At 47.2% G+C, this 12,801-nt stretch overlaps 1 protein-coding gene across 1 annotated transcript; it reads right to left on the bottom strand.

Moving 5' to 3' along the window:
* Positions 1-982: 982 nt before the first annotated feature.
* On the bottom strand, positions 983-10,554 carry LOC142795852 (uridine phosphorylase 1-like; the record flags this gene model as incomplete). The annotated part of the gene is given in 4 exon segments (XM_075886149.1): positions 983-1,097; positions 2,530-2,691; positions 4,384-4,528; positions 9,911-10,554. Coding segments are annotated over 4 exon segments (523 nt in total), but the record flags the coding sequence as incomplete, so codon positions are not given.
* Positions 10,555-12,801: the final 2,247 nt, after the last annotated feature.

Below are 12,801 nucleotides of genomic sequence, written 5' to 3'. Positions count from 1 at the left end.
AACGTAAAAAAAGTGTTAATCCTGGCACAAACGTTTTTTTTTCTTCTGTCTTGCTCTGCGCATGTGTGAAGTTTTTGATTGATTTGTGGGGTTTAACGTCCCAAAACCACGCTATAATTATGAGAGACGCCGTAGTGGAGATCTCCGGAAATTTCGACCACCCGGGGTTCTTTAACGTGCACCCGAATCTGAGCACACGGGCCTACGTCATTTCCGCCTCCATAGGAAATGCAGCCACCACAGCCGGGATTCGATCCCGCGCCCTGCGGGTCAGAAGCCGAGTACCTTAGCCACTAGACCACCGCGGCGGGGCGTGCGAAGTTTTTATGTATCTATTTTATGCCTGGTGTTATAACAATGTTTTTTTTTCTGAATAATGAAGAATGATTCGTCAGCGTTAGCGTTAAACTTCCATTGTCTGCTGATCAGTGCGCTTACAGTGCAACCACCTCTGAAAATGCGAAGACCGAGCGTGCTATTCTTTCCTGGTGTTCTCACCCCCGTATTCTAGAACGCCCCCTTCACTCAACACTCCACCTTCACTTGAGAAAGGCGATGGGAGCGCCATCTCTAGGCAGGTCGAGTAACTGCATATAAGTGATAATTTGCTGCTATTCTTGAGTATAGCGCAGCGTCATTTTCGGCCGAGCAGCGGCGCAGTGCTCAACTCTGTCAAGTGAAGGGTGAAAGTCGAGGAGCGTTTGCGAATACGGGGGTCAGTCTATGATGCACAATGCGTGACGCACCAACTGCGAAATATCTCTGCAACTCCACTCGTTGTTGAAGCATTAGAATGTTTTTTTTTAATGTTCTTGCTGCCATCGATTTGTCAGGCAGTAAACTATACGATACTGAACTCATTCGATGATCACGTGAAGTGTTTCAGGACCCTTTGATGGTGCGAGAATGAATGGAGAACATCTTAAACTCGTCTTCGGTGTGTATACTTGCACATATACAATAGAAAAACAATATAGCTCACCGATTCCACCGCTGGTGCCTATACGGATGAGCACGACGTCCCGGCAGCGAGCATAGTGGATCAACTTGAGGATCTCGTGCATCAAAATGGACAGGGAAGGAGCGCCCATGCCATGCTGCGATGAGACATGCACGCACTTAAGCGTCACGAAATAAGATGGACACAGACACAACCTTGTTACAAAAAATAATAAAACAAACGAGAATGCTGAGGAAGTGTGTGCGATGTAAGCGCAGTTTTGGTGAAGCAAACTGATCACACCGACCAAATAAAAGCTTAAAAGAAAACTTCATTTCGGCTTCAATACGGAAGCTTTGTTCACAGTCACAAGGTGTATCTCCCTTGCCCGACCGGACGGGTTTCCTTCGAACTCTGGATTTTAAGCGCTATTTTATATACCACATGTGCAATATTGAAGCAACGCGCGCATTGATGGTCGATGTCTGCATATCGTTAGTATATTGAAAGTGCGTGCGTGAAGTGCAGCATTCGAATAACTTGCACAGAGAAGAAATGTCTGAACGCGTATAGAAGCCCACGTGCGTCCGATCGACAGTTGCGCATTTTAAGATGAGTTTTTGTGCGTCTGTATATAGTTTCTTTTCCGTCCCCAATTTCGCCTGATGGTAGGCTTATGTGTTGATCTCTTCTTGTTTACTTGTCATGACAAATTATCAGTAAAGAGTTCACATTTCTGTGACTCTTAAGCTGTCATAACAATTACCGACCACGAAAAAGACGTTTCGACTCCCATGGCTGCAGGAGCCTTGTGCACAATTAAAACGAGAACGTGTGACGCGATGGTTACGAATGTTTTTAGATGTGGCGTAAGGAGAGGTTCAACGACCTGGTTCAGACGACGAATACTACACTGATCCTAAATGGTGAACCGCTTTTTTAGGGGCGAAGCTCCTTAAGGTGTCCGTCCGTCCATCCGTCCGTGCGTCCGTGCGTCCGTCCGTCCGTCCATCCGTCCGTCCATGCATGGATGCATGCATGTATGTATGTAGCCACCGGTGGCTACATACATACATACATCTTCCATCCCCTGTGGCACATACCCGCTCTCGTATTTGGAGTGTTCACTAGATAGACGCGCGGATGTACGGACAGATGGACGCACGAACAGACAGACAGATGGATGGACGGACTCACGGACGGAAGCATGGATGGACAAACGGATGGTCACGCGGACGAACGGCAGCAAGAACGAACGGGCGGACGGACATCATTCACTCCGTGGATATGCTGCGATTTTTTTTTGGTAAAGAACTGAACAGGGTGATACTGAATGGCTGTTAAAATCAGAGGTTACTGCATAAATCCGAATTTTTGAAAGTTTTACCGGCGAGTGTTCGCCAATTTTTTTGTATCTATGCGTAAATACGAAGTCCTACGCGTAGTGTAATATTTATCAAAATTCGAAAAATTAATTAGCAATGCGATTTAATTATATTTCACGAGCAACTTTGTTGTTTCTGCCGTACTTTGAACGCTGCCAAGTGTGGTCCGATGGACCGTGGAGGAAATGGCAAAGGTACACTCACGCTGACCGATAGTACGGGTCCGCACTTGTACATAGCGTAGCGATACGACCGGTGGCTGATGTCGTACAGCTCAGCACCCGTCGGCAGCTGGATGCCCAGGCGACGCTTGGCGAAGTGCGCAAACTCTTGCATCCGAGCTGGGGTTCCGCCCATGCACACAAACTGCGTCAGGGCCAGAAACAACGTCAAGCGTCGTGCCTTAAGAATAACGAAGAAATTGCAAGAGGCTCTGGGAAATGATCCGGGAAAGGGGGACTGCAACTTAGCCCAAGGTCATTGATGGCAGCGAATATTTGGCGAATGCCGGTCCGGCTGTTGAACAGCACATGCCGCACGTTTATCATGCAACATCGTAACTCCCACGGACATTGAGCTTGAGGAATCTAACGCAGCCTTCGAGTGTTGGAATGCTTTTGTGGATACTCGTTATGGGTGGGTCCCTCCACACCGCCCAAACGAATCGTTTCGCATTGCAAGCCTGGACGTGAGAACCGTCGTGTTGATTGAGCGCCAGTTTCTCGAAGACTACGCAGTGCGGCCGAAGACGCAGCTTCTTAACCTCGGAACAACGGTTAACGCGAGTCGAGAACAGGTGGCACCAACCGGTGCCATCCACTCACCAGTGCCGGATGGTGTACCACTACCGCATTGGCTTGGTGCATGCGAAAACGTCTATAGGCGGAACTAGCGCCATTTCGTATAGCATACGAACACTATCTATTGCACCTCTTTGAAGATAGCCCGACTCCAACATAAGGAATGGTTGCATCCAGTGCACTTCAGGACTAGCCCTGAAGTGTATACCATTTCACGTTTAAATGATTGTATAGACTACACAGCCGTTGGATTGGATTGTCTGCAACACACTTAATTTAGTTCTTTATAAAGTGAGTGTGCTAAAGATTGACAACAATGTCGTGCGATACTTTATTTAAATTACACAAAAATTTCCCGCTCTCCCTTCGTTATGCTACGACTAATGAATGATATCTAGATACAAAACGCCTCCCCGTCACAAGAGTCGGAAGGACATTTTCCTTAAGGTTGATATCGGCGTGTATACGAGTCATGGGTTCCGGTGGCCTGCGGTCGGGACTAATTGATCATTGATCATTACACAAAATACATAAATCAAGTGATCGTTTCTTTGTTGGTCACAACATACTGACACTACATAAAGCCGTGAACGGTATAGCTGATATCATTTGCGGTCTTTTGTAGTAATTATGACGCCAGTGTAAAAGAATTACGGTGAATGAAAGGACGTGGCACGATAACTTTCACAGAGCACGATAAGAAATGAACCACAATACTTCATTTTTTCTTTAACGTTTCGGGCAAAATTTTATCGTGCAATATTCTTTTTCTTCATCGAAAACTGGGAATACAGCTACTAATAGAAGCTTCCATTTAAATGCATGTATTAGTGTAACCAACGCTATTTTATACATAATTGTAATGAGCCTCAGCACGAGGCTTAATTATTAACATAAGCGAAAAAAATCGACAAATAAGAAACATTCGCTCGCAAAACAGCTGTGATTTAGTTTTGCGCGTTACTGATTAAAACCTTGGGAAGCACTCCATGTCGCTTTTTTTTTTGTTTCTTCAAGCCATATCTTTATAGCCACGGCGCCAGAATTCGTCGCCACAGCGTGGCTATAGCTGAATCTTTCGAAACCTTTCGAAGTGCCCCTGCTAACCAATCCTCAAACAGGGTGGTCCGATGCAGTCGAATTCAAGGCATTATATATACTGTGCAAAAATGCGGAACACGAGACACTTCTGAAGACTTCTTCGCACCTCTTGCGGGACACGAGACAATGGCGCTCAACACGGGACAGATCGTCTTACCTTGAGGTCACCAAACATGTGCTGCAGGTCGTGCGTGTCCGTGCTCAGGGCCAGGTGGTAGAGGTGATCGGTTTCCATGTTCGAGAGGTGCGGGTTGCGCAACCGTAGCACACCTTCGTCCTGCATGTCGCTGCCGTCGTCTGGCCTGCGACGAAGGCCAGAACCGCCATACTATATCTCGTAATACTATGTCTTGTCATACTAGGAACCGATTGATTGATTTGTGGGGTTTAACGTCCCAAAACCACCATATGATTATGATAGGCGCCGTAGTGGAGGGCTCCGGAAATTTCGACCACCTGGGGTTCTTTAACGTGCACCCAAATCTGAGTACACGGGCCTACAACATTTCCGCCTCCATCGGAAATGCAGCCGCCACAGCCGGGATTTGATCCCGCGACCTATACTAGGAACTGTCATACTACGTCTCGAGTGTGTGTTTTGTACAATTTTCCTTTTTTTTGTAAATAAGTGCGCTGCTTGCGCTGTATACAGGCGGCTGCTGTCCTTTGTCATGATGCTTGTTTTTGAAGCAACATTTACCCGCAGTGCCCTCAATCTATTGCGGAAGGAAATAAGTCATTATTCACTCTTAAAAAAAAGTTAGTAAAAAGGTAGCAACTGCAAGCAAATAGGTAGTTACTGCAACGGTTACCACCTTTCTTGGACCATTACTACCCTTTCGCTACTTGTTTACTACCTATGTTAGTAAGCAGTTACTATATGCAACCGTTACTAGCTTCTTGCGACCTGTTCACTACATACGTTAGTAAACAGCTAGTGACTGGAATGAAATAGGTAGTAACTGCAGCCGTTACTATCTTTCTTGCCCTGTTACTGCCCCGCCGCGGTGGTCTAGTGGCTAAGGTACTCGGCTGCTGATCCGCAGGTCGCGGGATCAAATGCCGGCTGCGGCGGCTGCATTTCCGATGGAGGCGGAAATGTTGTAGGCCCGTGTGCTCAGATTTGGGTGAACGTTAAAGAACCCCGGGTGGTCGAAATTTCCGGAGCCCTCCACTACGGCGTCTCTCATAATCATATGGTTGTTTTGGGACGTTAAACCACACATATCAATCAATTGCCCTGTTACTACCTTTTTGCTACTCGGCTGTTGATTATCTAATCCAAATTAGTGTGTGATTCCGATTCTGGTCATTCTTTTAGAGGAATCATCTCGATGCATACTCATTAAACGGAAAAATGACGCGGAAGACATCCATGAACCAAGAAAATGCATTTTGTTTTATGTTACGCAACCGAGATATGTAAACGCCATTGTGATATTGTCGAAACGAAGAAGCACAAGTTCAAGAACTATAAGCAAGTGCTACACGTGTTGTAATAGACAATCACAACAAACTTAGTAAATTACAGCAAATTAAAAAGACCGGGAAATAAAAATAACCAGATGGTAACAATTAGCCCCGAGGACGGTCACAATTAATCCACTGCGGTGTGTCTCCCAACATTATCATTGTTTGGGCGCGTCAAACCCCTGCCGTGTGAAGCATTCAAATGCACTGAGGATAAGTTCGGTACCTTGTTTCGGCCATTGTTTATAATGCCTTTTTGAGGCCCTTTATAATAAATAGATATAATATTTATATTTTTATCAGTAAGTCTGATTAAAAGTCTTGTGCTACGTCCCCGAGCACACGTAACCAGGTAGTATGATATAATGGTATAGGTTCACATTTGTTATAATTCATCCTGAAACATAAGTGCTCCCTTGTGCCAGACATGCACTTGCAAAGTAAGGGCTATATATACCCCACGCTTACTTCGTATATATACTGCATGTGTAAAAAAGTAGTGAACTTGTTAGGTCTCAGTATTCTTCGTGTTCGTGGCACACCATGCAACTTTACCCGAAGTTGTGTAGTAATAAGACACTGATTGACCAACGTTATCAATGCCGAAATAATATGCCAAAATGAATGAACAAGGTAGAGAGTGTTGATATGATCTCTGCTGGCCACTATTATTTGACGAGAAGTGCAAAAGAACTTTCGCTGACGCAACAAGCTCTCACGACCACCCTGCAAGATCATGCTGGCGGGCCCAACTTATCATAGTTCTGATTTCAGTAAAAAATTGGCGTAGCAAGGACCGTGAAGAGACAGCGAACCTGTCACCTTGGTAAACTCCCGATTCTTGCTATTCTGTCAAGTTTAGCAAGTTCTGTTTTTCTTCCTCTAACTGCTTGTTCTCTTTTTTTGTGCTGTGTATGCTTTGTTTATTTATTTATCGCAGAGATGTTCGCTTTAAGCCACACAGTTACAGCCACCGTACCCATGTCCGAACTCCCGGGACACGAACACGCGTTAAAACAGCGTGTTCGCGCCTCCCGTAAAATCTACCGGGTCACGTCGTCGTTCGCGTAGGGCATCCATCGCTTCGGTTTCTTCACGCAGCCGCCGTCGTCTTGCCCGTCCCTTATATAACGTTATCTCCTTGTACATACATACCGCTGAAGCACTGTTTGACCGAAGCTGAAGCGAGCGACCAAGCTGTTTATCACCGGGTTAATCCCAAAGGCTAATAATGCTTTCTTCAATTGCTGCTTATTACATCTGTCTAGAAATCTTGATTGGCCCATCCCGCCCGCCTGTTGCCTTCTTTTTTAGTGATCCAGCGTTGAGTAGCAGGATTTGCGGAAGTTTTGAGGCACATACTCATTGATGAGGATGATGGAAAATAGGAGGAAAAGAACGGCAGTGAGGTTAACCAGTCTATAGGTATCCGGTTTGCTACCCTGCGCATGGGAGGGGGAGATGAAAGTAGAGAAGAAAGAAGAGAGATAAGCACAGCACATTAAGATGATAGTGTTTGGGCTTTACTGTTCAAGTTTTCGTTTCTTTAACGAGACACTCTATAAATTACTTTGACGCTCACGTCAATTGCAACCCGGTGCCATAGTGCTTCGCTTCCTCAGCTTCACGCAGCTAAAGATCACTCCCGCTATAATAGCAAGCCTGCTCCCGCATATAGCTGGCTCGAAAGTGCTCAATGCGTGGGTCAACCGAGATTTCAGTGTCGTATTTTCGTCACGAATATGACGTGGATAAAATGGGCACTGGCCGATGCTGAAAACAAGTTCCGCTTCCGGTGGTAGAACCTACGACCGGAGAATTCACGATGATAAGCACCTGGCGCTCAACAAAGCTATTTCTTTTTAATTATTAGGACTAAACAAGGCACATGTCTGAAACTCCGCAAACGCGCCTTATATCTTTTAAACATTCTTTTTTACACGGTACTCTGTTGGCAGGGTTAGCCGGAACGGGACTGTGCCGCCATCTGTGAGTGGTGAGAAGGGTAATGCGTCAAGGAGCACTGACTTGGAACGGTTCGGCGATGACGCATTTAGAGCATGGCCTCCGAGATTGTCCGTAATATCTGAGATCATGGTTAAAGGGTGTCGATACCAGCCAGGAACAGTGGTCGATCTGCCGTTAGGGATTTGCCCTATAGAGGCAGTTATGTTGTTTGCATTTCGCTTCGTTTTAACGCTAACGGCTTGTCATCGGAGTAGTGCAGCTTCCCCATGCACCAGCTTCTGCGTCACCGACGGCTCTGAGTGCGACAGTAACCACTTATAAAACTGTGGCAATGAGCGCCGCAGAAAGGAAACTGTGTTGACAGGTGAATGTCATGCCTTGGTGGAGGGAGACAGAGGCTAACGGGAAGGACCTCTCTCTCTCCGTGTTGCAAAAGTAAGTGTGGTATAGTGTATGCATGAGCACAGGCGATAGTTACCCTGTTTCAGGGAAAGCCCTGAGCCCCGCCGCGGTGGTCTAGTGGCTAAGGTACTCGGCTGCTGACCCGCAGGTCGCGGGTTCGATTCCCGGCTGTGGCGGCTGCATTTCCGATGGAGGCGGAAATGTTGTAGGCCCGTGTACTCAGATTTGTGTGCACGTTAAAGAACCCCAGGTGGTCAAAATTTCCGGAGCCCTCCACTACGGCGTCTCTCATAATCAAATGGTGGTTTTGGGACGTTAAACCCCACAAATCAATCAGGGAAAGCCCTGAGTGCCGTTGTTCTCCTCAGTCGACGAAGCTTTGATGAAGAGCATATCGAGTACCAGTGTTTATTATGTGCTTCTTGATGCTAGCTTTGCGCGACATTAACAATATGATGGTTCCAAGTATAAGCGAACGTAGGTACCACAACGGTTAAACGATGATGTGTTTAGAAGTTGTGTTTAAAGATTTATAGTAATTAGTGTTTTACTACCAGAAAGACGTCTCAGTGAAGGAGGTATTAATCTTCCAGCCACAGTGCTCACGTTAGCCGTCGCGATGGAGATGTGCAATTATAGGCGTCAACGCGGGCGCATACACGGTGAATAGTGCTGTAGCTGCCCATAGACATCCATACAGGTTCTCATACATCAATACACAATAAAAAATGAACTATTTCTTTGAAGACACGTCTCACTTTCGTGTTATACCCATTTCCATGACGAGGAGATCAGCCTTGTTTTTTTTGTCATTATTACAATGCAAGATATATAGCGGGATTGCAAGCGCATCCCATTATTTTAATCGTGTGTGCCTGGGCTTAACGAAATGTTGTTGTTGTTAGTGGTTCATGAGGAAAAGGAAGAAGGCACCTAATTTCTGTCTGCCTACAGGCGACACGGCGCAGTGCCTTTGGGGTGGGGTGGAGGGGGATGAAACAGGATAGGAGAAATAGTGTGTGGTGTGTAAGGAGGGATGTCCGGTCCGCTTCAGCGCGATTAACGAAATGTTAGCACGCGCAGTGGACCAAGGCGCTGTGCTGCTCCCCTTCGTACCCAGACGCCGAGTTTCCCTGCACAACCTTTTGAGGAGAGCCTCCTCACCAGACTCAAAAGAAACGCGCGCGGGTTCTATGGGGGGGGGGGGGGGCCTCGTTGCCTTTCGCCCTGAGAATCGGTGACGTACCCTGCGCACCCCCGGCTTTTTGTGTGCGACTTACCACCCCAGGGCCGGAGTGCAAAGCCGCGAAAGGTACATCTCGTGTGCTTGCCATTTGCGCTTTCCCGTTGTCGTGTGCAACGGCTCCACGGCGCAATCAATTGTGCCCGACAAAAATCTCGCCTCTGTTACGACCGGCCCGAAACTAGCCGCGGGAACAATTGAAGGCGAATTTAGGGTTAGCGCTATAGCGAGTTTCATCACTCTTTAACCACCGCACTGTTAAATACCGTGATGGCACTTAACAGCGCAGAAAACAAAAGAAACGCAAAAAAAAAGCAGAACCAGACAAAACGAGCGCTTCTCCTGTCTGGTTCTGCTCTCTGGTGTTGGTACGTTTAATCGCTTCCCATCCAAATACATGGTCAAAATCCGACGCGGCAAGTGTATAAAGTAAAAAACGTGGGCCATTTAAAGCACATGCTACCGAGCTGTGTATGGTTAGGATGATCCTGCGTGCGTGACACGTTTCCTGTATAAGCCCACTCTGAATGAACGTGGTACGAGCAAGGACTCGCGCCACACAATGAAAGGCGTATACGCTGACAGGGAAGCGATTACTTACATTGTTGCGGCTAACTTCGGCTTCGCCGCGCCACATGCCTTGGTAGATACAGCGTGTTTTACTCCGTAGCCCACGATGACCGGCACAAGGTTAGAGCACATGATGGTGTCCGCAAACGGCGTGCGAAGCGACCAACCACGTGCGTCGCCACAAGTCTGAACGTGCGGCTGAAGCAGACAACGGAGTTCGGAGTCCCTTTCTTCCCGTGATGCACTGCGTCAACGCACGGCGCGACTGAAAGGTCCATTGTCGTTACGCGCGAGCAGCGAAGCGTAAATAGAGGCGGGTGGCTGCGCGTCTCGATACCAACGGAATGGAGTCGAAAAACTTTAACACCTGTTTTCTTCCTCTTCTTCTTCTTGCTCTTGTTGTTCTTGCTCTTGTTGTTCTTGTTCTTCTTGTTCTTGCTCTTCTTGTTCTTCTTCTTCTTTTTCTTGTTCTTTGCGCGGCCCCTTCGCGGGGAGCCGGCTTTCCTTTTTTTTCCTTGCTTGCCTGCTTCTCTTTTGTTGTGGCGGAGAGGAGGAAAAGGAGATTCAGGTTGCCGCTAGGGTTACTCTGCAGCGCCATGTATGGACAGGGGTGCCTTTGGAGTTCACAATACCGCGAGTTGCCACGATAAGCGTGTGCGAAAATCACAAAAAGAAAGAGTGGGGGGGGGGGAGACTGTAACAATAGCGACCGACATCTAGCGTTACCTCTTCCTGGGATGAACCGCGTATTTTGAGAAGATTAACGAAATAATTACTACGGTAATTACAGACATGAATTATTAACATCCTATTAAAGCAATACAAGGGGTCGGGTCTTCTCGCGCAAGTCCTTCCTGCGAAGAACTCATTGAAACTGATATTTCCAAAAAGCGGGCACGGAAAATTTTCGCGACCAGATAAAATCTTACTAAATAGAGAGTTTTAGTACTGCGTACGCTGCGTACGTGGCAGCGTTGCGTACGTAAGGACGCCACGTTCTGCGTAGTGCGCATGCGCAGACCGCGACGCGCACGTATCGCATTACGTACGCAGCCGCTACGTACGCACGCATGAGATGCGTGCGTGCGTACGTATGAGGTGATCGCGCCACTCTTGAACAAGTTCGCGACAGCGCGAGACTTCGTTTTACAAAATGGCGGCATCGAAGGCAAACACCGACCGGCTCTGTGGCTTAAAATATGGCCATAATCCGGCTATAACACTTGAATTGGCTCACTTTGGCTGTCAACAACACGTGCTTCTATTTTGATCTACCAGATGGCGCAAACACGCTTCTCGCTCGTTACGTACGTGGGTACTACGGCGTACTAAAAGACGATTAGTGGCAAACGACGCCACGTAACGCAAGGCGCTTGCGTGATGCGTACGTAGCACGATTCCGCAGTACTAAAACTCTCTAAAAAATCTAAACGCCGTAATGCGCAACTGCCACGCTCTTGGGAGACGGACGCAGTGGGCAAGCGTCGATCTACATCGCTTCATGCTCGGAGCGGTGCTTGTGGTATAGCACGCATGGCGAGACACCTCTGTTAAGATCGTCTCAAACAGTGCCGTCCTATTAATTATGCTAGTGGGTGGGTGTCCCTGCATGAGCGATGCATGAGGGGCGACGCCTCATGATATAAAGAGGCTAAAAGTGTTTGCACCCTCACTAGTTATAACATGCCTCCCGTCTTTTATGGGCAATCGGAAGCACAACCATGGTTGTACATTTGCACGGAAAGAAAAATGTTCACGTCCCTCTGTGCATCACTTTGTAGTTTACCACGCATGTGCGTAATGTCCACAACGATGCTGTCAGCAGTAGAGATGTTGTTACAGGTAATAATGCCTTATAACAACCAACAGCCTCTTTTTTTTCGCAGTCACCACATCTATCCCAGGTGCAGCATGTGATCGCATGCCTAACTAAAATATTGCCACGTTCCATTTCCCAAGCTTTGTTATCATCCCAAAACACTACACAATTCTCAGCGCAAACAGCGCCTGCAGTTTTCGAGAAGCTTCCGGACTTTAGTAGATCATTTCGATAAGATCACGCGCACTGTGCGAACGGTAAAGATTGTTCTGGAACCTACGCCACCGCCAACGATAACGCTAGCACATTCGACGGCAAGAGTATAAATGCCGACGTGCTTCGCCGCTTGTGAGTAGTTGATCGACGGCCGATGCTCCGTTCACTGCTATCTGTGAGAGACTGCTACGGTAATCGAACTTCCCGTTTACCGCGCACAGGTTCGCCCTAATAAACAGTTAAATCCCAACATAAAGTCTTCTGTCTTCGGCCACGTCACGACCCCGTGACAATATATTGTAAACTCCGGCTTTCCTTCACACTCACTCGTTCCTTGGATCCTCTCAGGGCACGTGTAGTTGTGTGGAAAGAAGCACCCCATCACATAGCATCGACAACTGACAGCGGCCCATTAATCTTCAGTCGCAACTTCAGAGACGCCACTGGACGCAGCGAGTGCGTTCAGGTGCTTCGTGTATAGAAGGAAGCGTGCATGCGCGTCGCCGCGATGCAAGGCCACCGGGAGAAGGCAGCGATGCGCGAGGCTTCCGCCTAAACATGCACTGCTTGCAGGGCTGCTTACATGAGCAGCAAATCGAATGTCACGCTACGGAACAGCTGTACGTGAATATGAAACGAAGCCGGGTCGACATTGTTCGAACAAGTGAGCGCACCGTTGCTCGGAATACGTCTGGTGACTGTACGTATAATCGAAGCGAATCTCCACAGAACCTGAGGTGGTGAATAATAATAATAATAATAATAATAATAATAATAATAATAATAATAATAATAATAATAATAATAATAATAATAATAATAATAATAATAATAATAATAATATCTGTGGCATTGCGTGCGAGAACCACGATGTGATTATGAGAGAC

The sequence above is a fragment of the Rhipicephalus microplus genome, unplaced genomic scaffold (genome assembly GCF_043290135.1).
Source record: "Rhipicephalus microplus isolate Deutch F79 unplaced genomic scaffold, USDA_Rmic scaffold_912, whole genome shotgun sequence".
Classification (NCBI taxonomy): domain Eukaryota; kingdom Metazoa; phylum Arthropoda; class Arachnida; order Ixodida; family Ixodidae; genus Rhipicephalus; species Rhipicephalus microplus.
Note: the sequence above shows the minus strand (reverse complement) of the source record. Positions and strands in the feature narration are given on the sequence as shown.